Source organism: Catharus ustulatus, chromosome 8, assembly GCF_009819885.2.
Source record: "Catharus ustulatus isolate bCatUst1 chromosome 8, bCatUst1.pri.v2, whole genome shotgun sequence".
Classification (NCBI taxonomy): domain Eukaryota; kingdom Metazoa; phylum Chordata; class Aves; order Passeriformes; family Turdidae; genus Catharus; species Catharus ustulatus.
The window spans coordinates 29,132,340-29,158,654 of NC_046228.1; the positions used below are offsets into that span (position 1 = coordinate 29,132,340).

Below are 26,315 nucleotides of genomic sequence, written 5' to 3' on the forward strand. Positions count from 1 at the left end.
CCTGGGATCATTGTTTCCTTTGTTGAGCTTCCAGAATAACCTGCTTGAAAACTCTGTTCTCTTGTGCTGTATGCAAAGCTGTACCAACACATTTATATAATCTGTCAGCTGAAACAGGGAATAATATGAGAAATAGCCATGCAATGTACTAGTCATTCATAAAACCAACTATGCAGCTTTGCACGAAGGCATAGCAAAGAGAAGTTCCCTGGCAGGTTATGGCTTAGGAGTTTTCCAGTTGCACTTCACTTGTGCAAAGAGCCCTGAGCACAGGTGGAGGGCATGGCTGCAGAAGCCTAGCAGGCTGCTGTTCTGCCAGGGAGGGATACTGGGAGGGAGCTACCCTCCCAGCTTAAGCTTGTGCAGGGAATTTTCTCTTTACCCCAACTGCATAAATAACCGGGAGACCTAATTCTAGCTGCTACAATTGACACACATGTGGATTTCCTCCAGGAAAACAGTCAAATTCCACTGTAATCTAACATGACTTTCAAACTACCATAAGCAGCTTATCTTTTTCTTCTATGACAGTGTTTCTAAGTCATACGGATTTTGCAGATAGGATTTTAAGCCATGAATAATAGAGCTATCTGCACTGAGGGTGCTGGAACCATTTAATTTGCCAAGTTTATCAAAAGCCTTTGGTCTGCACAGAGTTCAGACAGTATTTTGGGAAAATTAGGAACCTAGAAGGGGATGAATTTGAATGAATTTTCTGATGATGCATGTGTCTGTTAATTAGGTATTATAGAGACCTTTGCTTGTATTAATTACATTGGCAAATTGGAACAGACTAGCTCTGATTCAAATGCATTACTGCTGCAAAGCCCATCAGAAGATACTGGTGGAGAGCTTATTGTGGATCACAAACAAAATGAGAGAACACGATACATAATTTCCTAAGGTCTTTTCCAAAATGTGGTAAAAAAAATCAAGGTTTACAGGGGAAGGTCAGTTTGACCCGTTTGACCCTTAAGCTTGTATGTCATAGTTTTTAGTCACCTAAAGTGGACCATAATTAAAATTCCTAATTCTAAAGGCACATTTCTATTTCAAAATTTCTTCCTCTTTAAACACAGCAGCTGCAATTGGAATCTTTCTGTTTACACAGAAGCTGATGATCATGTCCTGATTACATCAGTAATGGATATGATCCAATGGAGAGAGAACCAGTCCCAAGCACTGTTGTCTATGGTCTGCTTTATCAGACAGCTATGACATGTGTGCACACAAAATGTCAAAGAAATCTCAAAGATCTCCAAGAGTTTTCTAGGACAAAAAGCCAGTATTCCATGGTTATGGGAAAATTTTATTCTTGCTAAAAGCATATTCTACTTTATGAGAAAACAAAGTAAGGAATCAGAAGCATAGAAAGTAAGAAGTGGGGGAAAACCAAGCATGCATTTAAAATTTTGAAATGCAAAAGAGCAGCAGAAGAAATCACCATCATTCTGTAAGAGCAGGGAATTTACATAATGGCATTTGCAGAAAAATGAAATAGTTCTCATTTAGTATAGAAAAGCAAGAAAAATCTTAGGAAAAAGATTTTTGACACAAAGAACTGAAGTGTAACACTGCAATTCTTGCAGTAAGACAAAGCTGATTTCAGCTTCTGGGTTAAGTTTACTTTTTGACTGCATGTGTATTTCAATCAACACTGCAAAATCAGGCATATAAAGTGCACCTCAGTGCATAGGTTCAGTGAGTGGCGCAGTTTCTCCATAATCTGAGAGTAGGCATTAATTATGGGATAACACGGTGATTGGTAGAATAATAAATAACAGGAGGAGCAAAGTGTCAGAAATATCTGAGCCACTTCTTAAACTGTTTGAGTGATTCAATGGAAGAATTAATCTTTAGGAACAAGTATTGACAGCTACAGCTATAGAAGGGGGTTCTGTGTCTATTGCTGAATATAACAGGCAACAGAGACAATATTTCATATGCATACTACTATGTATTCAGCACTGGAAAAAAATGCCCAGATGGCTAAAGCAGGAATAATTAATAGGAGAAAATGTGTGATATGGTTTTGTATACTCTTGGTAAATTATTATTGGGGAAGATGGTCTGATCATGGTTTTAAAACCAGAACAAAAAAGAAAACAAAAAACCCCAGCAGTTAAGAGGCAAGCAGAGTGGGGTAAGAATTCCCAGACTCACTTGAGGACTAGAGATAATGCCTTCCAAGGAGACATTTTTAAGGTGCTCAATCTATGCAATACATCAGGAAGAAACTTGAGGGGCAACTTGAGTACAGCATATAAATACTTTAATGGGTTCTAATGTGCTCTTAAATCTAGTGGAGAAAGGCATGAGGAAGATCATCAGCTGGAAGCTGCAGCCAGATAAGTGCAAATAGTAAGACAGGAAAGTTCAACAGTAACAGTCACAACTGGATAAAGATATCCAAGAACGTGACATATTCTGCTGAAGTATCCAGTTCCTTACTGTCTGCCTTCCAGCATAGCATGCATTCATCTGACAAAAAGTCACTGGATTTAGTTCTGGAGCTTTTCATAATCAGGTCTGGCTATAATGTCTGCTTTTTTCCATCTGGCCCTTTGTTTATATCCTTCTAATATAGATGCACTCATACTGAGTAAAGAGCACCAGAAATAGCACTGGCTATAATAATGAACTTCAGCACATTCATTATTTTATAATATGTTGAACTGACTGAAACACGGGTTTATTTTTATAAATAAAATAGTTTTAAAAAATTGTAAAGTTAGAAAAATTTGAACCTTCCTTTAGATATGTTTCTGACAAATTCCTTCTCCCTCTCCTAAAAGCTGTGGTGAAAATGAGGTGCCTTGTGTACTGAGGTTTTGGGGCTAAGTATTTTCAGAGCAAAGACGGCAAATAAGATCTTGAGTGATGCATTGGAGAATCTCAGATAGCTCATGATGCACCTGTGGAATATGGCAAAAGAAATTTGTAGTGTATCGATTCTAACATTTCAATTTTGGGATTTGTGCCTTCTGCAAAACCCCTTTTTTCCAGCCCCAAAGCCAGGTCACCCAAGTCATGTGTGTGTTTGCAGAGCAGCTGCTCACAGTTAGCAATACTGTAGGTTTTCCAGCGTTTCTGTCCTGACCGCAATAAACCATCCATTGCACTGCAGAAACGGGCAAGGCAATAATTCATGTTAATCGTGATAAATGTCTGTGTCAATGTTTTAAATTAAGTGGTCTCAAGCACTGTGCTATGTCTTCCATGAGCCACACATGGTGTGTACAGACTGGGAGCTGCACCTTGCTGCAGACTGGCACCTCCAGGCTGGGGATTGCTGGCCCTGCCTCTCCCTTGCCTTTGCTGATCTCTCAGAAACATCACAGCACAGCAGTGTGCAGCCTGTGCATCGCAGTAAATGCTAACTTTTGTTACATACACTGTGAAAAGAGAGTGCCTGCCACTGTGAACACACTGAAAAATTATTCAGCTGAACCAGCCAAGCTGAGTTAAAAGGCTCTGTCTTATTGTCCTGGGTTAGGTTCACTACAAAATGCCAAAGCACACCTGGGAATGTGAGGAAAGTTAGTTCACAGACTGAAGTCCATCCAGAAATAGATTTTGTTTTTGTTAGAAAAACCTGAACTCCATTTGTATAAGCCAGACATATATTAATTTACCAGCCATTCATCTTATCCAAATCTGCCTCCAGAAGTGAATGGGGAAACAGTGTTCCTGGATAAATCAGTGTCAGAGATTTGTGTGCTTAAAGGCTGAAAGGATCTTTTCTGAATAGGCTTGGGGTGTGTGCCTCAAACCTGTTGGGGTTTCATTGCAAGGCTCTGGTGCTGGAGGTCAGCCTGTTTGCACAGCACAGTACTAAATGTGCTAAGACTGACTGGGGTATTTAAGTAAACATGAATTAGTGTAGAAATTTCTGAATTTGAACATTAGGCAGAATCTTCCTGCTAATAAAATTAATGGTGAATAGTTAGCTAGTGTAGGAAAGCACATGTTAAAGCAATTACAGGACAGTAGAGTAAATGTCTACAGAGGTTGCTGGAAAAATCTGGCAGTGTTGTCTTGCTCTGCAGAACAGACATTCATGGCAAAACTGTAGCAAATTGATATATTTAATCTGATTTATATGTACTTTTCTTCTTTTAAAAAAGGCAACCAAACTAGGAGTATGATTAGAATCAAAATAAATGCTCAAAGGGAAAATATTTATACGGGCTTTGAGTCAGAATTTTAGCTGTGATGAGGCCAAAATGAACACAGTCCAAGAGCCAGAAATTCTAATTGTATTCAGAACAATAGTTTTAAACAAAATAATCTGATCAATTTACTGTATAAAAGCCCCAGAATCTATCTGTGCCAAAATTTTATGCTTGAAGAGACAGCATGTTTTCAAAGTACAGAATAATGGAGAGTATTTCAAAAACATTCTAGTAGTGAAAATGAGGACACAGAACTGTCCCTTTGCAGGCAGAGAAAGGAACTCAGCAGTATTTATGAAGAATCAACCACAGCTGAACTCTAGAAATCCAGAAGCTCTGACTGCACTGTGAGTGCAGAAAATGGCTTCCTGGGTGCATATGGTACCTCTTGCACACAATCAAGACTTTACATGAAAGGTTTTTGAGGACAAGGTAGAAGTCTGTAATTTTTCCCATGTACAAGCTTTCTTTTTGTTAGAGCACAGCACTGGAGGGAGATGGCCCACCGTGCCAGCAAGGGGACAGAGCTGCATCTGAAGCACAAATACCTTGAACAAGAAAGCAGGAAAACCAATTTTGTCAGCAGGGAAGCTAAACATTGCTTTGAACCCAGTTGAACCTAAAAAGCTTTTTGAACATCCCATAACTTGACAGGTGATTCCTCTGCTTTTAATATTCCTTTGATTTTATTGTTATAATGAGCAAAACACCTCTAGAGAGGGCTACATTTTCAAGTTGGGCTGGTTAGGGGCTGTCTGTTCTGGGACTTTCCCCAGCACATAAGCCAAAGTTCCTGCCATGGTGAGGGTGAAAAAGGAGATAATGGGCTCTTTCACCTTCAGGTGCTGCCTAGACAGCCTTACTGCCATCCTCTGCCTCCCCAGCTGCAAAGTAGCAGCTCCAGCTGAGCTCCTGCAGCTTTAAACACACTTCTGATAAGCTTCTCTTCAAACACTGTCGTGTTTCTTTCCTGAGTCATTTCTCAAGGACTTTGCTATCCCTGATGTTAGAAATACTTTTTTTTTTTTTTTTTTTTTTTATTAAGTGGTGAAGAGAAAGGTTGAAAGTGAGTGAAGCGACTAAAGGTGGCTTCTGACAATATTTTCCTCCTAATGTATTTGCACCTTGATATAAGAACACAGAGTATCACTCCAGGACTTGAGGGTCATTCCTCAACAGTCTCAAGAAAGTATGGAAGGCAGTTTCAGAGCAGAAATAAAACCTATCTGTGGCTCAGGCTTCCTGTCCTGTGTCTGAATAATTACAAGCCAAAATTCACACATTCCTGATGCAGAAACACAAACCACAAATAGCACCATTCAGGAGTTCTGTTACTGTCTGAGAAAACCTCCACAATGCCCTCTGTGGTTTTGGGCTTTTTTCCTAGCTCTGCTTCATGATAAAGGCCTTGTACATTGAAACAGACACATACTCTGAGATACTATTTGATCTGCAGTTTTATCCTTGTAGACTATGGCAACATTTTCAGGCTGAGCAGTGGTTTCTTGCCAGAAAAGCAGCCAAAGTTAGGTTTAAGCTTTCATGGCTTGTCTGTTCCTATTTTCCACCAGTTGCTTGAAACTGAAACAAAAATACTGACCACCCAACTTGAGTATTTCTAGGACTCCTGCGCCTTTAAAAAGTAATGCTAAGAGCACTTTTTGTAAACCACAGTTTGGTAACTGCTTTTTATTTTTTCAACCACATGTATAAAACATTTTGACTTCACAATATTCTCTTACCAGCATCTGGCTTTTTCATACTGATTATCTCCTATTATTTTGGGTGGGAGGGGAAGAGGTCATAAACAGGGCTCAAAAAGCTGGGAGTGCCCTGTTGGTAACTTCAGGTCTAAATCATTTCTTTGGGTCTGCTCAAGTTCAGCAGGCAGAGCAGCTTCCTTGGTAGGTTATGCCCAGCATGGTGCTCTGGGGTGTACCATTCCACACAGTTCTTCCATAAACCATGTCCAGAGAGCAGTAATTCAGAAAAGTCTTATGGTCAGCTAGGTTTTGGTGTACCTTTGAGTGGACAGGAGGATTATAAAGCACCAAGGACATCATTATCTTCCAGTCAATGTGGATTTGGGCCTTCCCTTCCAGAGTGCTCCCAGGAGCTACAGACCAGCAGCCCCAACATCTCCTATGCACACAATTCTCCCCCAGCAGTGAGGTGTGTGCAGGTGAAAGCACTGAGGGTTTCTATGCAGAATTTCAGTTGAAGTTGCTGGGGTGCTCTCAGTGCAGCTAGGGTGACCACTGGCAGCAGAGTGGGCACAGTGTGTGTGCCAGGGATGCACTGTGTGCCTGGGCTCCCTTGCCTCACCACTGCGGAGTCTTCCAGGCAGAAGGGTCAACTCTTGTTGTGGTATAATCGAGAAGTTTCTGTTCATTGGTGGCTGAATGGTCCTGTTAATGCTGCATGTTAAGTATCCTTCAAACCCTTTGTGATGAGATGCTATATAAATGTCACAGACTCGTGCTTTCTGTGCAGGTCTAATTCTTTGCCCTCAGTGAGTTCTCTCACTCCAATGGCGGCAGGGCAGGACAGTGCTTCTGAGGAACATTCTTTTTGTGATTTATAGTGCTTGTGGAATAACACCACTTTGACCTGCTCTGTTTGTGAAAAAACATAGTGTGTCTTACCTTTATTCATTTTCTCTGAAAATGCTTTTGCTTTACCTTAGCAATGCATAATTGAATTTTTCCAAGAACTGCTGCCTTTGTATTAATTTTTGCCCTGGATGTGGACTTGGACCTGGATGGTTTCCTTCCAACTCACACACCACGACTGTCCTTACATGGCAATTGGGATGCAGATTTTCTTTCCCCTTTCTTGGCTGTGTGTTTTGAATACCCTTTTGTCTCTATCCTGTCACAACACCACCACCAAGCTGAGATCTCATTTTACATCTGAATGCTTTCCTCAAACAACTAGGTCCTGTTATCCCTCCCTATTCCATGAATTACTAGAATGAACTTTATCAAGCACTGTATATAATGATTCCCTTTTAAAGAGCAAAATGTTTTTTCTGGCTCTTGTTTGTGTAACTCCTGGTGACTGAAAGATCTGTAAAGTCCCTTCCTGCTGCAGGCTCACTCTCAGTGGGATGCTTTAGCAGTTTGGATGCATGTGAACAGATATGTGCTGTTTTCCAAGGCAAGCACCCATTTGTTAGCAAGAGCTGCTCGCTCTCCTCTCCACAGGAGCCCTTTCCCACTGACCTTTTGAACCACCAGAGCAAATCGAATTATGTAGCTCTACAAAATGGAAACGAGCACTGGGGCTGTGTGAGGGAAGTGTTCCAGCTTCAGTGCAGTTGCCCAGGGAAGCAAAGCCAGCAGAGCTCAACACATTGTCCGGGATGAGTAAAGAACAAGGGCCTGCTAAACAAGTTTTGTCTCTCAAGTTTGTATTATCTTCCTTATGTCATCTCTTAGGCAAGACTACATAGGCAAGAGGATGAATTTTTTTGCAAGATTTTTCATGTTTGGCTGTGATTGATGTAATCCGTGCAGTACCTGCTAATAGGGTTTCCAGGACTGGTGAGATAGTGGGAACCAGTGCCAGAAATAACAGCTCTAAGTTCAGAAAGGCCATATGTACTTTCAGTCTTGTGACAAAGGAATGTACCAGTTCTTGTAAATGGGACACCTCTACCCCTCCCTGCTTCCCAGGCTCTGTACACACTGCCACTTCCCAGGCAAGTGGTGTGTGCTGCCCTGTGAGCCAAGGAGCTCCTTTAAATGCATCAGGCAGCACATGAGGGAACAGTCAGCAGCAACAGAGACGGGAGAGGGTGTAGGAGCAAAGGGCCTGGCAAGCAGGGCATCTGTGGGTTCCCAGGGTAACTCTTCTCCTCCCCTGGCCATCCAAGCAGCTGGTATGGCTGAGCAGAGGAGGACGGGAGCAGGGACTGGTACCCAGCCTATGACACAATTCTGTGGGGCTTCATATGAGCACACATTTGTCCTAACAGGTCAGGTTCAGCGAAAACTGGAGCCAGGGAAATAAAGTTTCCTTTAAAACTGCAAATAATAATTGAAGAAATTGATCAATCCACTGTTGTGGATTCTTAAAAATGCAACTAACTTCTCTTTGGTGTGTGTTTCAAACCTACCACTTCCCTAAAATAGACTTAGAATGCACTAAATGGACTAAAATGGACCTTTCCTCAGAAATGCTGCGTGACTGGAGTCACAGTTCAAAAAAGATCCTGACCAGAGGCATTTCCATGGCCAAGCTGATTTGTAAATTGAAGTAACCAATACTTCTTAGCTGATCTTTGGTGGATTTCTTTTCCAGTAACCCTGGAACACTAGCAAATCTTATTGCATATTATTGCTCAAATCTTGTTGCATTTCAAGTCTGTCTTCTTCAGAATTATGTCCTCAAGCTTGAGAGGATGATACTGATTTGAGCAGGCTCATCTAAAATGCCTTCATCTTTCACACAAAGATGTTTACAAGCTTACACAACAGCAGTGAGTCATTCACATCAGATCATGGCTTTATTCACACAGGAAAAGCAAAACCGGTATTCTCTGTCCCCAGCTTCAGCACTGCTAATATGCAAGAGATACATGATAGATGTACATTATGCCCTGGAAAAAATGAATCATTAGTGGCTGATGATGCCTTCTTACTGGACAATCATGTTGTCATTTATCAGTATTATTTTTCATGTTCCTTTTCTTTCTTTCCAAGGGGAAAGAAATGTGAATGATATTTCTGCACTTCAAGGAAAGGAGCACAAAGGTCAAAGGTGCTGAAAGCTCCGCTCATATGGTCAGAGGCACTACAGTTGTCAGTTTGCTTTGCCCTTTATACTGTGTTAATTAGCCCTGTTAAGAATGACATATAATTTATATAGGATTTAACAAGTGAATCAGTCTGTTTTTTTAGACTGAGGACATGATTCAGCAAGTCCCTTTTGCATTTGCCTGACAGTAAGAATGCACTAATCTCACAGAAGTAACCTGTAATGCGTTGCTGAAGGGAGGCACTGGGGATGGGTCAAACCTGTGAAATTAAGCAGAGTTGATCTTACATAAAAGCACAGCTTTCACTGCAGCTGGAACCCATATCTTTTGTATTTGGCTTTATAAATTTCAGCTATGTAGCCAAGGTCAGCCTTGGTGTAGGTGGAGCTGGTCACTGGAGAGGATCCCAAGCTGAGGATGGAGTGAGGTGCCTTTTGTGCTTCTTGGACTGTAGAGGGAGCCTAGGCAGTTGTCAGACTAAATCACTAAATCTCCCTAGATCATGTGCATGCCTGTACATGGCCAGTGAGATGAATCCTGCCTAATTCCTGACTCTAGTGATAAGTTCATATCAGCTGTATAATCAGACCACATTGGTCAGGAAAAACAAGAAGAAAAAGGCATATTAAGCAAAGGATATAAGGCAGCACAGTATGTGGGCTTTTTTTGTTGTTGTTTAAAAAACCCCAGCTCTTTGCTTTTTTCAACTAATTATCAACAGCACAAGATCAATTATCTTTTAATTTTAAATTATTTTTAACTATCTTTAAATAGAACATCATGTTTAAATCAAGTGAGCCGCTTTTTTATAAACCCCCACAGAACAAGGACATTAAGATGTAATGCTTTTTCAGGGCTCTAACTTTGTGCTCAAATAGCTATCTTTACTTATTAAAACTTGAAATTATAAAATAATTGTGTCTGATGCCAATATCATTGCCTTATCATCTTCCTGATATCACTCTGGTTTTGTACTGAATGACATTTGGATCTACAGATCTGCTGCATTGACTGTAGACAAAAAACGCATGTGCTAAAATTTGATAAGCAAATCAATAAATCGTATGTCCCTTTAAATATAATGGAAGTAAAGGCTCACATTGATCTACATCAACTCTGATTAGAGTTGTGTGGTATTCTCTTTGAAAAAAAAATAGCAGAATAGCTGCTGATGAGTGAATTGTAGGCATCAGATATTATGTAGCTGGCTCTCTGTGAAGTCAGGCAGAGGAAGCAAAACAACCAGAGAGCCCCAGGACTTTACCAGCTTTTATAAAATGGCATCTGTTTAAAAGTGGGGTCTGCAATGTATTTTCTACAGCTCAAGTGTTCCTTGATATTTTCATCAGCAAGGAAAAGAAGAAAAGAAAACCTAGAAAACAGACCCATCTCTGAGCTGAAGAAATACTGACATACGTTGCCCATTCATTTAAGGCTTTGATTTTAGGGAAACGCCCAGTGCACAATATCATGCTGCCAGCACATTCAGAGCAGAAGTAAAACTCTTCCCAAGATGCATTTATCTTCACTTCCTTGTGACACACAATTTTAAAAATTAGGTATCTAAGTGCTTTGCACACTTCCATGCTCTAATTTGCTGAAAAGCGCTGCTGTTTCTGCCTGTGGATGTTTGCTGTACCTGCCCTCTGCAGCCTTCCTTCAGCCCTCCCTGTGCTGGACAGTCCCAGTAAGTAAGGCAGCCTCTGCCAGCTCAAAGCTTGTCAGCTGCCAAGATCTCAAGGAAAGCAGAAAGTCAAAATCCTCTTTGGCTTCCTTCAAAGCTTGTTAATTCATACTTCATTTTTATTTTCTGATTTTGGTTTGAGCAGGTTACGTATCCAGATTTGTCTGGGTTGGGAACACCTTATTATCAAAACTCACCATTGACATGGTGTTGCTTTGCCCTTGACTGTAGGTTTGTTTGATTGTCATCCCACGTTTTGTACAATGCCTTTTCCAAAGAGATGTTGCCAAGAAGACTGTGGAACAGAGAGGAGCCAGCTGTCAGACTTGTGGGGCATGTAACACACCCCCCCTCTATGTGAGAAGTGTCTCTGGAGCTGGGGATGCAGGGCGAAGTGCCAGCCCTTTCTGTGGGCTCTGAGTGCCTGCTTACCTGGGAAATTCTCCAGCTCCTGTATGCCAAACAGTCTCAAAATGCCTACATGCATGTCCTCCTCAACCTGCCTGACCCGTAACAAAATGAGGATAGGGAATACTGCCAAAGAATAAACAAAAGCCTGGTGAGTAAAATAGGAGAGAAAGTGGTTGAGCAGCACTTTTTTTCTCTCTTCATTAGCTCTTTCTTGTAAGGTAACAACCTTTACCTATGGAAGTGAGTGCTGCTTGGACCTCATAAATGAGTGAGGTAGCAATGGACAGCCCTACATGCAGTTACATAGATTCCATGGGCATCCCATCAAGTAATTTACCATTGCTTCTTGTGACTACTAGCACTCCTCAGAAAATGAAGACTGCCTCTTCCCCTAAACCAAACTTCTCCAAATTACAGAAACACAGAATATTCTGAGTTGGAAGGGACCCACAAGGATCATCAAGTCCAACTCTAAAGTGAATGGCCTATACAGGGATTGAACCCACAGCCTTGGCATTATTAGTGCTGTGCTCTAACCTAAGACCTTTTCAAAGAACATGAAACAAGTCTGTAAGGTGAGACTTGTGGGTAGAAAGCAGGTGAATAGCTGAGCAGATCTGGCTACAAGTTGAGAACAACCACCTTTCTTTTCGAAGAAAACTATCAGAGCCAGGCGTCTCTCTTGAGCATACTACCCAACCCTGAAGAACATTAAGCATTGTTTTCTTCTAATTTTGGATGAAATAGGGTGGTGCAATAAACTTAGCCTCTCCTTGTTTCATATTTGTCTTTTCTCCTCAGGACTCTCACTCCTTCCCTTGCTGTAAGTTTAGAGAAGCAACAAATTTCTATCACATCTAGTACCCTCACTGCTAGGGTTGTGCTAAGGACCTTACGCTTTCTCCTATCCCTGGTCTCTCACCCAATTCTTATGGTGTTAATCATTAGGCAGTACCATGGCTCAGTGCAAAGTAAGTGCTGTGCTGGATTAACTGTGGTGCCACCAGTACATCTTGCTCTTGTTGGTTTCTGTGGAAGCTCTGATTTCATGGTGCCCTGTTATCAAAGGATATCATATGCAACTTTTTCACGAGTTAAATCAGTACGTTCTTTAAAACAGGAGCAAAACGTTCATTTCCTTGCTATGCCTCAGGAAAACTGCTTTCCTGACAGGGTGCAGTACTATTGAAAACAACTGTAAGGATGGAAACATGCATTGGTGTCTTTTATTGGCTTATCTGAAGCTTGAAATGGAGGAGCATGCAGAAAATCAGGACACCAGTGGCTCATGCTCCTGCCTGACATTGATACAGGAAAACATTTTGGCATTTATTTTAGGAATGGACTATGTGAGTAGGTCTCTTCTCTGTCCATGAGAGTACAACTGAGGAATTCTCTGCTCTTCATTCTCTGCATCTTCAGATTTTACTCATAATCCTCTAAAAATGTGGGGAGGTTGATTAATAAAAGCTGCATTTTGGAAACAATGCATCTTCTTTTCCTTATCAGAGGGATTTTTTGTGCCATAACTTCAAATGTACTAGAAAACCCATGCTTTTGTATTGTCACTCAGTGTTTGTGTTTATTATTGAATTCTTTTTTTACACTGATTAAGAAGTACTGGCTGCCCACAAAAGATTAAGAATCCATGTAGATAATTTATCTAAGCTCAGATCTTGTATACAATTAAAATCCTTCTGCAATTTTGTCTGTGCTTTGAAATTCAAATGGTTAAGAGAAAAGCTCCTTAAGCAGATTGTAGCCAGTTAGATATTTTATTGTATATAAATTGTAAGTACATGCTTACCAACAGATATGCATAATGTGACAGTGTGTTTTGCTTTAGCAGAGTCATGTGGATGGAGAAAAGTCTCCATTTCCAAAGCAGAAAGTTGCATGGGATCTCTCCCTGTGCTGCAGATAAGACCAGTATTGTGGCCTTGAAAAACCACAGATCCCCACTGTTTGTTTAAACCTGTTACAGAGGCTGTGTTTCAGCTCACAGCCTTCAGAGTAGCACACTGGAGTTAAGAGGTGGAATGCTACTGAAATTCAATAGGAACTGGGCATCTAGTTCCTTTAGACCCTCTGAAAATCCCTGTCCAAATGTGGAGGAATTAACAGCTGCAAAACAGATTTTAACTTTACTTTTATGTACATCTGAATTCTTTAGGCCCTTCCTGTCCAACTCTCCCTTGTCATTCAGTGCTAAACTCATCCTCAGCTTTGTGGAGCAAGATGCTGTGCTTTAAAAACCATCATGTTTTAATGTGTAGAAAAGCACTATTTTTTTGGCCCAGGATTGAAATTAACTTCTCTTGGGCTTTGAATCAGTTTTGTTTTCAAAAAAACCCTATAATTTAATGTAGACAACAGGCTGGAAGCGTCAGCTGTCTGAACCTGTTCAGCAGTCTAAAACTTCAGAATAAGTCCCAAGACAGAATGGTTACTGACCAGTTAGTAGAACAGGTAATTAAAGATATTTAATAGGTGCAATTAACAAATAGGTCTGTGCTTTATCACTTAGCTCTGCAGTTTATCACAGGAATATCACTTCCAGATATTCTGGGCTGTATGAAAATATTCATGCTAGCCTAGCTTTTCTTTTTTTTTCTTTTTCTTGAGTATAATGTTCCATGGGAACAGTAAAACCTGTAGAAGTCAGAGATCAAAGCTGAATGTTATTTCCAAAATACCAATGATACACATAATGCTGTCATGGAAACCTTCCTTACAGACCCTTAGCCGTATAATGGGCCATCATCCCACGCTGTGCCATGGAACTATTCATCTGTCACCACACCAGAATATGTGGTCTGTAAATTGAAGTCACAATAAAAATACAGATAGCATCGCATGATGCTGCTTTTCATGGACAAATGGCAAAGCCTGCTTTGCATGCCTGGATATCTGTCTATGAATTGCAAAGATGTGGGATCAGATGGGCTTTGTTTTCTTAGGAAAAGTGGAATTTCCTCTTTCTTCTGAAACCCATGTTAATATTAACAGAAGATTTGAATTTTTCCAATTACATAACAAAAGGGATCATATTGTGCCAGATTCATTTCCAAGCCACATATCTCAGAGAAAATCCAAATTCTTGAATGAGAGACTACAAAGCTCTGAAGATAGATAAGCTCTGAGAATGCAGGTATCAGCTTCCTCAGGGTTTGGGATATTTAGGTGAGGGAGACAATACATTCAGGCATGTCTCAGGATGGTTTTAGTTGCATCTTCAATTTCCAGGCAGACTGAAAAGACTGAATCCAAACATTTGGAATTTATTATAGGGAGGAAAGAGGTAAATCATTGATCTTCTCTTGGTTTGGATTCAGAATGCTCCCAGTAGCTGATTCCTACAATATGTAAGTGAAATTCTTTCTTTTTTGCCTTTCAGTGGTGCAGTGCCTAAAGAGCATTGATGAATATTTTAACAGCTTGCACCAATTATAATGAATGTTAAACACAACCCCCAAACCCTTCAATATTTGCATGATGGAAATATAGTCTTCATTATCAAACATGATCAAAGAAAAATAGATATATATACATATGTTTCTCTATGCCCATATAGGCACTGGAATTAATCTCTGTCTTTTACAGGAACTGCATCTTCTCAGTCTCAGGCAATGCTGCAAGTTACTGTAACCTAAAACTCTGTTAAGATTGTCTGTAACTGTAGGTCTGTGTAAAAATAAAAACTGAGGAGGATGTCAAATATTGGCTTTCTCATGCAGCATGTTCACAATCAAATGTTAGAAATTTAGTCCTATGAAGCATTTAGTTTGGTGTGGGACTTTCCTAGGTCTCACTGCACAGTAAATATTACAAGAAAGTAATGAGATGGGCTACACAAAAACAATGACCATACAAGATCCCAGCATGAATAAGGAGCTGCCACAAATTATTATTCTGTGAGTTGGGCTCCAGGGAATAATGAGCTGAGAGTAGGATATAATGGCCTAGAGAAATCTCATAGAAGTTAATGGTACTTATAGCACTGTGGTATCAACTAAGCTCTGTGGCCTTTTATAGAAATTGCTGCACAGGAAGGACAAGGAAGAAGGTGTCATCTGTGGGCTAGTGGGGAGCGCAACAAAGCCTACTTTTCACTTTCATTTCTTCTTTTACTTTCTGACAATGCATTTGTGACTCTTCCTGGTTTTCAGGTGAATGAATGCTACCAAGTTTAGTGCCAAAGGTGTGAGGGGATAACTTTCCCTTGTGTTTCTATACAAGTTGAAATAAGTGAATCTTGAGAAAAAGGAAACTCTTAAAGTACTTCCAGGCTCAACAAACATAGCTGCTCTGTTTTTACTCCATGCTGTGGTAGCTATTCCTTAGCACAAATCATTTTTGATTACTCAGCTTGGAAGATCTCACCATGCTGACTGACCACTGACCCATAGTCTCAGATTCTGTTCCAGTTATGTTGTGATAATTGCAAGAAAATTAAATTTTTTAAAAAATTTGGAGTAATTTTTATGAGTTTCCCCTGATTTTGGAGGCTTTCCTCATATCACAGAGAAGACGTGCTCTACCTGACTTAAAGTTGTACATGGGGTGTATTGGGAAAGAATGTTTCTTTCTCAGATCACAAACAAGAGTTTCTGACTTTCTAGCCAATATTTAAATTACTCCGAAGTTCCAGTAATTTTTGGAAGAGGTCTTCTGCCTTCTGCTTGCATTTCCTCCCTTTTAATAGGAAACTTTGTTCCTGCATCTGAAAGTGAAGAAAAGCACACTTCATTAAGCCTGCAATTGTTTAGAATTCAGAAGTGTAGATTGATTAGCAAATACTCTACAATAGCTCTTCTAATGGAGAGCTTTAAATAAATGGGTTTTAAACTATTCTTACAGTTTCTAGTGCTTTTTATACACTCCAAACATGCTGTGTACACTATTCTTTGACTCTGCTGTGTTCCTGGAGGGGAATGAATTAGAATATTCTGAATGCCTTATGTAATGTATTTAGAGAACTTTTTTGTTTGTATCTTTGTCTGAATTTCTTGGACAGAATTAATTAATGGCAAAGTATAAAGGCCAACTCTGAAATCCTAGCTGACTTATACACTAGAGCTCAATTTGTATTCTACATCAAGAAAATGTTTGGATTTGAAAGAAGGACACCATTATCAAAAAGACTTCTGTGGATGGCTCTGTTCTTCAGAGCCACAGAGTTTTAACGTTTGGGTAATTCAAAAGGAAATTAGTTTTTTGATCAGTGTTCATACTTAATTTCTTATTAAAAATCAATGCAGAGCAGGAAATAGTAACAGAATTGGGATAGGAAAAATTATAAAGATTGCATTTGTTTAAAACAATGTTAATTTCAGGTGAAAGGTAGAGAAAATAAAGGCTGTAGCCTGAAGACTTTTATAGTCTTGTGGAAATCTGATGGGGTAACAGCTTCTAGGAAAGAGAAAGATTCCTTTTCTTTTCATATTCATATTTAAATTGGTAACTATATTTCTTTGTCCAGTAGTGCATTAGTGCAGTAATACATAAGGATTAGTTCCCTAGTGGGTATAAGTTTATCTAGCTTCATTGAAGTCAATAAAGATAAAGATAATTTACATGCATTTCCAAAGAGTTTAATCAGCTGGTCTCTGCAGCATTAGGGAAGTCAGCAGCAAAATCCTGCTTTTGTCTTTGTGGAAAAGAGGTTATTCATGAAATGCCATGTTGTGATGCAGAAAAGAAGAGCAGCAGCTGAGTGTTACTGTGTGTGCCTCACCCCTCTGCCTGCTCACTGTGGTACGGGCAAAGGGGAGCAGATGGTGGTCCTGCTTGCACAGCTACGCCTTCCTAGATAGCACGTGCTACAGACGGGCAAGGGCTTTCCTTGTGGGCAAAGCTGCTCTGCCCAGGTGATAACAGAGAGATGAAAAAATACCACATCATCTGGGGCTGTAAGATGCACACCAACTCCTATTAAAGCTGCTGTAATTTCCCCAGAGTTGACTGTAGGAGCAACTTGAGCTCCTGCTCTGTACGTGGTGGGGCGCAGAGGAAGGTGGCCACCCCGTGTTTGTGGCAGACTGGACCAGTGCCTGTCCAGTGAGGGTTGTAGGGGGCAGAAAGATCAGCATGGAATGCCAGAGGGCTTCAAGTTTGTGCCTTAAAATCAGGAAGCACGGTGGGATTTTTCCAGTCTAGAAATCTCAAAGCTTAGAGAGGACCAACCTTGCTGATTTTTTTCTGATCTATTTCTTGTGTTCTCAGGCTTGGCAATTTGTGTGGTCATGCAAATCCAGCCATAAAGTCAGCATAGTGGTCCAGTAGCTCATATATAGTGCCTAGCCAGTAGGGTACAAAGACTTCTGGGTAGATGGAAGATCTTGTCTTTATGTTTTCCAGGATTATTTTCTCTGTCAAAGAGAACTTGGACAGGAAAGAGTAGAGTATTGATAACATAGTTTATGCTTTTAAATATTTATAGTGTAGGGGAGGCATTGGTTGAGATGGTATTTTCTGGTTTCAAAGTAATTTTTCTCCTCATGCTAGCAACTCTCTTTTTTTCTTCTCAAACATTATGTATTTTCTGCCTCATTTATTTATCTCTGTGGCACCTTGGCATGGTCGTGAGAAATGTTAAACACTGGCCAGTCTGAGTCTTTAGAAACAGTGGAGCATTAAAGACAATTTTGTAGCATCAAGCTCTGAATGAGAATATTTATCACAGTCGTACTGTCCTATTTCTCTGATACCAGTGAATTTCCACCTTCCTACAAGAGACAGGGTATTAGGATAAGGACAGTAGTGGTGCACAGAAAGCCCAGCTTCTCAGGCCTATTTGACACTGGGCAATCATGGATTTCCTCCAGAGCTGTTGAGAGCACTGTGGACAAGCCTGTGTTTATACTCCTGCAGTACAATGTGAGCAGTGGCACAGAAATGCTGCTGGGCTCCTGCCAAAGGGCCACACAAAGGCAGCCAGATCATTTCCCTGCAATGCAAATGCGATGACAGTGGCAGCAGGGGAAGCCTGGCTGTGCAGCCACCTCCTCCTCTCCCCTGCTCAGCCTCCCCAGTTCTGGTACTGGGAGGCTACCAGGAGTGCTGACTGCAAAGGGATTTTGTTAGGCACAGTGTCTTCAGAACGCAAAGCTCATGCCCATCTGACTTTGGAATGGGAACAGTAATATCCCAGGACCCTTACTGACCTTTCCCTTCAGGTGTCTTTGGAGTCTGGCAAGTGGCCAGAGTGGGCAGGACCATTCCCTCATGAGGCCCCAACACAACTTTCAACAAAACCTCTCTTCTCTGTGTCCGAATGAGAGACTGGCAGGAGCTGGGGGAGGAGCACCAGCAGGGCAGTGTGGAGCCCTCAGTGGGAAGGGCCCACGGAGAAGTTGCCATCTCCAGCGTGAGCAAAGACAGCCCCCCAAGCTGGGATCCCAGACGGTCACCCTGTGCACAAGGTACAGCACTCCTGGGGCAGAGGGAGACTGCAAAGAGGGAGGAGAGGGAACTAGAAGAGAGGTGAGCAATTAAGAGAGGAAGGGGCTAAAGAGAGCAGAGAAACTGGGATGAACGGGCTTGGAAGAACTTGACCCACTGCCTGAAGGGAAAATAAAATTCAATGGGATGCTCAGATATGCAGAAACTAGGGAGTGGTCATGCTATCAGGAGCAGAAGGAGAATTTACTGTACAATTAATTGCTTGATGCAATCCTGAGTATGCAATGACTGAGGGAGTGGAGTGGGAATACCCATGTTATGAGGACAACTGCAATGTGTATTTTTCTTCAGATATGTACTTTGCTTATTCTTTTTTGTCTGATTCCCACATATCTCCAGAATTTATCAACATGCAGTTTTATTTTCTACATTGCTGATCTTCTAAGCCATGAAGTCAGAAAACTCTCTAAAACCAATTTTCAAAATCAGAAATATCCCTTCCTGAAGTCAGCAAATAAGGGATTCACTGCATCCCAGTCCATCAGGTTTCCCATCTGTTCAAAAGAATATGGCTGTTTCTATGAAATGGATACTTTTCAAAATTTATTTTTGGAGCAGGGGAGTATATGTATGTGATTAGGAAATAAGATATAAGAGATGATGCCCTCCTCTAAAAGGATGGTAAGACCTGCTCTTTAGTATGCGTATTTGACAAAGCTCAAATATAGTTTGTTTTCTTGGACTTGAATGTCTTTGGATCACAGATGCTCAAGGATAAAAGTTTACTTGTTTGTTTATTTGTTACTTGTTTTCTGAGTGGAATTTTATAAGTTTATTTATATATGTGCAAAATGCTCTATTCTACAGAGTGGAGTGTCAGACTATTTATTTTGGCACCTATTGTAAGAAATAGGTGCTTTTATTTCGCAACTGCTTTTACTTTGCAGCTGAAGTGGTTTTGCTTCAAGTTCCCCTAACATTCTAAACTCCACCAGAGCAGTGGTTGACTATAAAATAAAGAGTACTTGGCTTTATAGATTTCATAAATATAACCTTCCATTTTCATGTATCTCACATGAGTCAGCATGCTTGGATTTACTGATTTTTGTTCCTTCCTTTTAATTCTTATTGAAAAGTTAGTTACATAGGGTGTTAAGTTCCAGAAATCTTTATTTTGATACAAGATTATTTACTGCTTGATTAAGAAAATTTTGCAAAATGCCACTATCTATGTCATGGCAGAGTACTCTTGATGCAAAATGCAGTTATATAGTATTTCCCCACTGGCATTTCTCCCAAGAAACACCAGCTTTTTGTTTGGTGTTTGGAAGTCAGGCTGAGGAGAGCTGGCCATCACAGCCCTATCTTGTCTTGATCAAACACAATCCACACAACAGCATCCACAGGACAGATCTCCATCCAGGCACTGGCTACAAGCCAGGCCTAACTCAACCAGGTAGGATCTGCTTGAAAAGAGACATCCAAGCTGGAAGCAGCAGACACAGGGATGGATCTGAGCCCTCTCTGAGCAATGTGTGAGTGCACACATTCGTGCTCTCCTGTGTCCTTGGGGCACTGGGAACACCATGGGAGAGAGCAAGCAGGAGATTCATCCCTCAATCTCATTGCTGTTCCACCGGTCTAGTGATGGCAGCATGAGGCTGCTCTTTCACCTCTTTGGTAAATACAAACGAGGCAGCAGCACAATACAGCCTTGCTGTTCAACTGGAAGACTTGACAGAGTGCTCAGGTTCCCCAGTCCTGTGTCCTTCTTGGGGAAGATGCAGACCCATCCCCATGAGCTCTTCAATCCTCTGTGATGGGCTGACCCCATGCTGGCACAAAAAAAATTATACCTCTGCCTTAGTCTTTCTTGGCCACCTGCTGCTAAAATCAGCCTGCTGATGTCTCACTTCCCAGAGCAACATTTCAGGATCTTAATTTCCATTCAGAAGGTGCTATTTTATGCTTGGGTTTTGCTGTGAGGCAGTGTTGCTGTTTAATATTTCTCTACATCTATAAATTTCAAGCTTTTAGGATTGAGAGATAGGGTGGAGAAAGTATCTTCCCTTCTTGTGTTCTTATGCCAGTAACTGAATGTAAATAGCTGCATTAATGAGGCTTGTTGAAAGTGTTTTATTAAGAAATGTGAAAGTCATTAGCTTTTCAGTAAGAAAGTCTAAACGACCCTTCTTATACTTGCACATGAAACTATAAAACTTAATTTCCTATCCATACAAGAGCATATTTGTTCATCATAGTACCCAAAGCACTTCAGTAAGGCATTTTGTCATTTTAGTTTGAAATAGCACTGTCATTTAATACTCTTTTTTGCTGCACCACCTTACATTCCCAAATTCTTTCATAAAAGACAATCTATGCTTATGTCAGTGTAAAAATAAATGCATGGGTGATGTTCTGTGGGTTGAATCCTCATTTTGTTGTCTGGTTGGAGAGTGAAGAGGCATCATTAAAACTGAATGGAAAATTTTCTCTACCTGTAGAGCCAGTTGATTTTACAAGTGGTTTGGTTGGACAGTTTGTTGCGTAGTATATATTTTGAGTATGTATTTTGAGTTTGCTTCAGTTCTGTTTATTTTACTTTTTGAGGCTTCACAGACAAAAATTCTTGAAAATCTCGGTGGGTTTGACTCTTCAGAATGATGATGTTTTGGTTGTTGATGTCATGATAAATTTTTATTATAGAGAACTTTCTTCTAAGGGAATGGGGCTGTGGGATTTATTCAGAATTAGTAGTTATGTAGGGATGACACTTGGAAGGGTAGCAGTGATGGACAGAGGCAGGGAAAGAAGGCTTTTGAAGAGGTGGAGAAAGGGTGGATGTACTCCTCACAGGAAGAAATGTCATGACAAAATGAAAACAGAACATGACCAGAGGACAGAACCCTAACACTGGATTTTTTTTCCATATTAAAAGAATGTAGTGAATAGTCGTGTAAGGATTGTACAGAATCCACAGGAAGAAACCTCATGGCAAGAAAAAGCTCATAGCTGTAGAAAAATACCCCAAAAATGTCTAGTGCCATTTTTATCAGCAGTATAATTTTTGCTGTTTAACTCCAATAGTTACAAGTTCATGTGTAACAGAAACATTTTCCTTGTTCCTAAAATAATAATTTTAATATTGTTCCTATTTCTAACAGCAAAAAAAAAAGTTGGAAATAAATTAAATGCCTTTGTGGATGCACAAACACATAATACAGAATCCAAGTCACATAGTAACAAAAATTGTCACATGCATTGGACAACAGTAGGCCTGTGTATTTTTCCTTAAGGCTTGAATCAACTGAGAAAAAGTGTGCCATGTTGAGCATTACACTGTTTTTCTCCAGATAATTCAATGTGTGAATTATTTCATTATTATTTCACTGCTTCCCTACTATGCTAAATTTCAAGAAAGCAATTTTATGTGCACAGTATTTAAGCACACATGAAGACCTGCTGAGATTTGTTGAGATTACACTTAAAATCCTGCCACAGATACAGAGAATACTTGGCTTCTCCCTCCAAAAGGCTAGTCACATCTTCACATATGGGGAGATATTTATTGAGTGCAACGTTAACAGTTACCATATTGCTGTACTCCCACGTTGACACAAATGTTGGCAAAAGCTACGGTGCCAGCTGCCCACTTTACACACTCTAGTGGCACCTTTTCTCCTCTTCGAATCCATAAATTGCCATTATCATCCAATTAATGCTCAAACAGTGATAGTTTTTTCTGCCTCACATATTTCTCAGAATATAAAAAAAGATGGATACGCGGGAGTCTGTAAAACCAGAAAAAACCCAGCAGCTAAAACTTATTTGATGCCAGAAAATACCCTGGAATCCTCTGTGGGAATATTATTACAGGGAACCCAGGATTAGTGTAGAGATTGAGGAGATTAAACCTTAATTAAAATGAGCACTTGGACAAAGCAGACAGCTATTCTTTCAGTTGTAGTGGACAGGTCTTCCTGCAGCTGTGCAGGTCATACATCCCATCCTGCCCAAGGGGATGGGTTCCTGCAGTGGCTGCTGGAGGACACATTCTTTAGGTCAATGCAGAGCTACAGAAGGCTCCTCCAGTCATGGGGCTTCTTTGCGACAAGATGAGGTGACTTCCATAGTCAGCATTTGTACCTAAACTGCACACAAGTTTTTTGCCCTTCTATTCACTAACAAGACAAAGGGTGGGAGCTGCATTTTCCTCCTGAATGCACAGAACTGGAGGTGATGATCATTTCTGATAAGTTTTCATCTTCATAAGTATTCATTTCAGATCTAAGATAGTCTCTGCCTGCTTGCCTCCAAAATATGCTGCAAGGGTATATTCAAAATTTAAATTTGTGGTTTTACTTCGAAGGATGTTGACACAATTTTCTAATCGAGTTGTATTTCTCACATTTAAAAACCAAACAAATCAACCTAATTTGGCGCATACCATTTCTTTAATTGCATAATAATTTTTCCCTGTTCCTAAGAAATTTTATATTCCTTACACTTGTGATGAATAGGAAGCATGTAAAGATCATACTGTGGTTTGCTAATAATGGAAATGTGAGGAAAAAGACTTCAGCTTTTTATGTGCGTCCTTTCAGAACTTAATGGTCATTTCAAATATTTTGAAATAGAAACACAGAATACAAAAATATATCTAAATCATGTACCAGCATCTTTCCAAAATGCCACCAGTACCATTCTTGTCTGGAACTCAGGTATGGAGTCAAGAGGGGTTCTTCTGCAGTGTCATTATTTGAATGCTTTCAGAACTCCTGATGTTATAATCCACTGTTATCCAGTATTTTATTACTCTCAGTAGAACATTTACTGGAGAGATGAAACCTGAGTAGGCCACAATTAATCCTTTCAGCAATTCCCATTGGGTACTCATGGCTGCATGGAACTATTTAGTCTTAAGTGGAGCCCTGGAGGATCTCTGTGTTGTGATGGTGTTTGCCAACATTCTCTTCTGACCTAATCTGTGTTTTGGTGTCATGTTGTTTTAGGGACATATTTTCTAGCTTAGAAGTAATGTCTAGAATTAGACATCAACATGTACATCTCTTAAAGTAGAAGCACTTCTACTGCTCAGACTCTCTCATAACTTCATTCCTTCAATTTATTCTGGCTTTGCTGTACTAAAAGCATTCCTCCAGATAATTGCCAAATTATTTGTTTATCGTTTCAGGGCACATTATTTTCTAATTATTTGGCATGGTGTAAAAACAAGTATAAAGTAGTAGTAGTAGTTAATTTTGTTGTTATTATCATCATCATTATTATATTGTTGAAGTACAGTGCCATCAAATTCCAGGTCTATTTTTAGAATGTTTTCCTGTGAAAATCCTTCTCTGCTTATCCACTGAGTGAGTGTATTTGAGATTAATTTCTTTGTTTCATCTCCTGTGTTGGAGTCAGTGAACTTCCTTTGTGCTGTCACTCTGAGCAAAAAGAATATCATCTCTGTCTTAGATGACTTCATAAGAGATTCATCCTTACAGTTTTCCTTATCCTCTATTACTTGGAAAATATTTAGGTGTTATATATAAATAAAGAATAATTACATTGTATATGCTATGTTATTAGGGCAATGAATTAAAAAGGCAAGATGGCAAAAGAGGTTGAGAGGAGAAGCAGATCTATGACTACAGTGCAAAGGGAAAAGCAAAAACTTTGCAGAGCAGGAGAAAAAAAATCTTCCTTCAGAATTCTAGTAAGCAGTATTAGTGACTTTTAAAATAATAGAGTGTACTGGGGCTTGTACATAGGAGCACTAAGAAAGCTCAGCTTTTGGTGACCACCAAATGACACTGGTCTGCAGCTTATAAATAAGGTCTGCAGTTCATACACATTCTGTGGTTTTTGCAACTAAGCTGTGTTTGTGTCCAAGAGAAATGTTTGGATGACTATCTCTCACCTAGGAGTGGAGGAAAAAAGAGTGCACATTGTCAGCACAGGTCAAGAAATAAGTGAAACTCAGAGTTGTGTGCCTGGATGCATTTCATCTTCTGAATCAAAGCATTGCCACCCTGCACAACCTTTTGAGAGACACTGGTGCCTTAGGCTTAAGTACCTAATGTCGCGGTGAATGAAGAGAGCCAGACAGTCAGCTTACTGCTTAGGATGGAAAACAACACAGCAAGGAGGAGCACTGGAAGAGCCCTATGAAAATTGCAGAGATAGTTCATAGAAAATTCTTAATAGAGAAGACAGATTGAAGCAAAAAGCTTCTTGAAATTCCCCTGGCTCTGTGTTTCTGTGTGATGAGAACAAAATAGTTTAAAAACATTGGGGGGGTTTGGCTTTGGTCTTGTTTATGCTATCATTGTCTTCCTCACAAAGAACACTTCTTTTAGAAATTCCAGTTAAGTATGTTACACTATGAGTCAGTTACCAGCTCTCCAGAGCTATCTTGAGGAGTCTGTCTAAAGAATGATGAACTTGGATGCCAGTGTAGCACCTGTGAGAGACACAAACAGATTCACTTGGTGGGCACAGCCCAGCAAAGCAGGAGATTTGCAGTGCCGGTGAGTGCAGCCACTGCACAGAGCAGCAGGGACAGAGCTCTGTGGGGCTCGTGCCATCAGCCACTGTGATCACAGGGCCACTCTCATTCGCTAATAAACACAGGAAGCTCTCATTTTCTTAACTGACTGCATCTAGAGACTACCAGTGGGTCATTACTCCCTTTCCACCATGAAACAAGAACATGCAATAGATTTTTCCCCTAGTCTGGGTTTTTTTTCCTCCTTACTCTCTCTTTTTGGACATTCTCTCTACCAGAGCAACTCTGCAGGGCATCAGAGAAGATGGCTACATCTGTGGTGTTTGGATTTGTTATATTTGTGTTTTGTCATTGTAAAGCCAATGTTAGAAGCTTTAGCAATTTTTTTCCTGAGTTCAGTCTTGATCTTACTGCCAAGGAAATGTACATCAAGTAAGATTTTGCATTTTAAGGGAAAAATGCAAACAGGGGAAAAAAAGAACAGTTTTTGATAAAATATGCATGTTTAGGCTGTATTTTCCATTTGAGAAGCTGATCAGGTCCAGCAGGAAAAACATTTTAATATTAAATTATTTCAGTGTTACAGCTTTTAGAATAGGACAAAAATCCCCCTCTGAATAAGGCCTTTTGTTTATATCTAGTGCATCAACAGGGCAGAGGTGAAATTTCATTAGTTGCCTCTTTTAGGAATCCAGTCTTTACCAGTGCATTATTTCAAATCCTTCACTGAATAATCTGCATAATGATTGCACTGTCTATGTCTCATCACCAGCATATTTGTTCATTAGAACGTATATAAAGGACAAACAGAGCTAAACTGAATTCATTAAAAAGTTTCAGCAAATGCTGGTGGAGGGTTTTTCCAATATTTTCTCTTAAGAGCTGGTAGAACTCTCATCTAAAAGCAATGAAAATCTTCCATCTGAGTTCTGTTAATCTGTGAGCCCTCTATACCTTATGCTCAGAAGTAAAGACAGGGCAGACCCACTCCTGATCATGACCTTTTTTCCGTAGGCATGAAATTTCTCACATTACTGCAAACAGCCTCCACCCGTGACCATTGTTCATCTCTTTGGTATTTTCAGGTCTTGAATGTGTTGGCTCTTTGCCATTGTATCTGAGCACAGTGTTCTCAAAGCTTGCAGTATGACACATGATACAGCAAAGAAAGATAAAGAAAGGAACAGAGCAGACAGTAATCGATAGGAATGGAAAGGACAAAAGAGCCTCTCAGCATTTTCCACCCATTCTGCTACTTTTACTTTTTTTCCGTTCTCTTTATCTTGTTTTGTTTTTTACATTCCTCACTCTCTGCCACCAAGATTTTAAACATTTCAAGTCAGCCCCTCTATCTCTACTACAAGCATG

General features: G+C 40.2%; 1 protein-coding gene across 1 annotated transcript in view; it reads left to right on the top strand.

Annotated features, from left to right (window-relative positions):
• The first annotated feature begins 18,101 nt into the window (after nt 1-18,101).
• Nucleotides 18,102-26,315, top strand: part of PHYHIPL (phytanoyl-CoA 2-hydroxylase interacting protein like) — a 57,139-nt gene continuing 48,925 nt past the window's right edge. Inside the window, exon 1 of the mRNA XM_033066548.2 lies at nt 18,102-18,456. Within this exon, the coding sequence (XP_032922439.1) occupies nt 18,309-18,456 (148 nt within the window). The 5' untranslated portion in view covers nt 18,102-18,308. The remainder of the gene's footprint in view (nt 18,457-26,315) is intronic.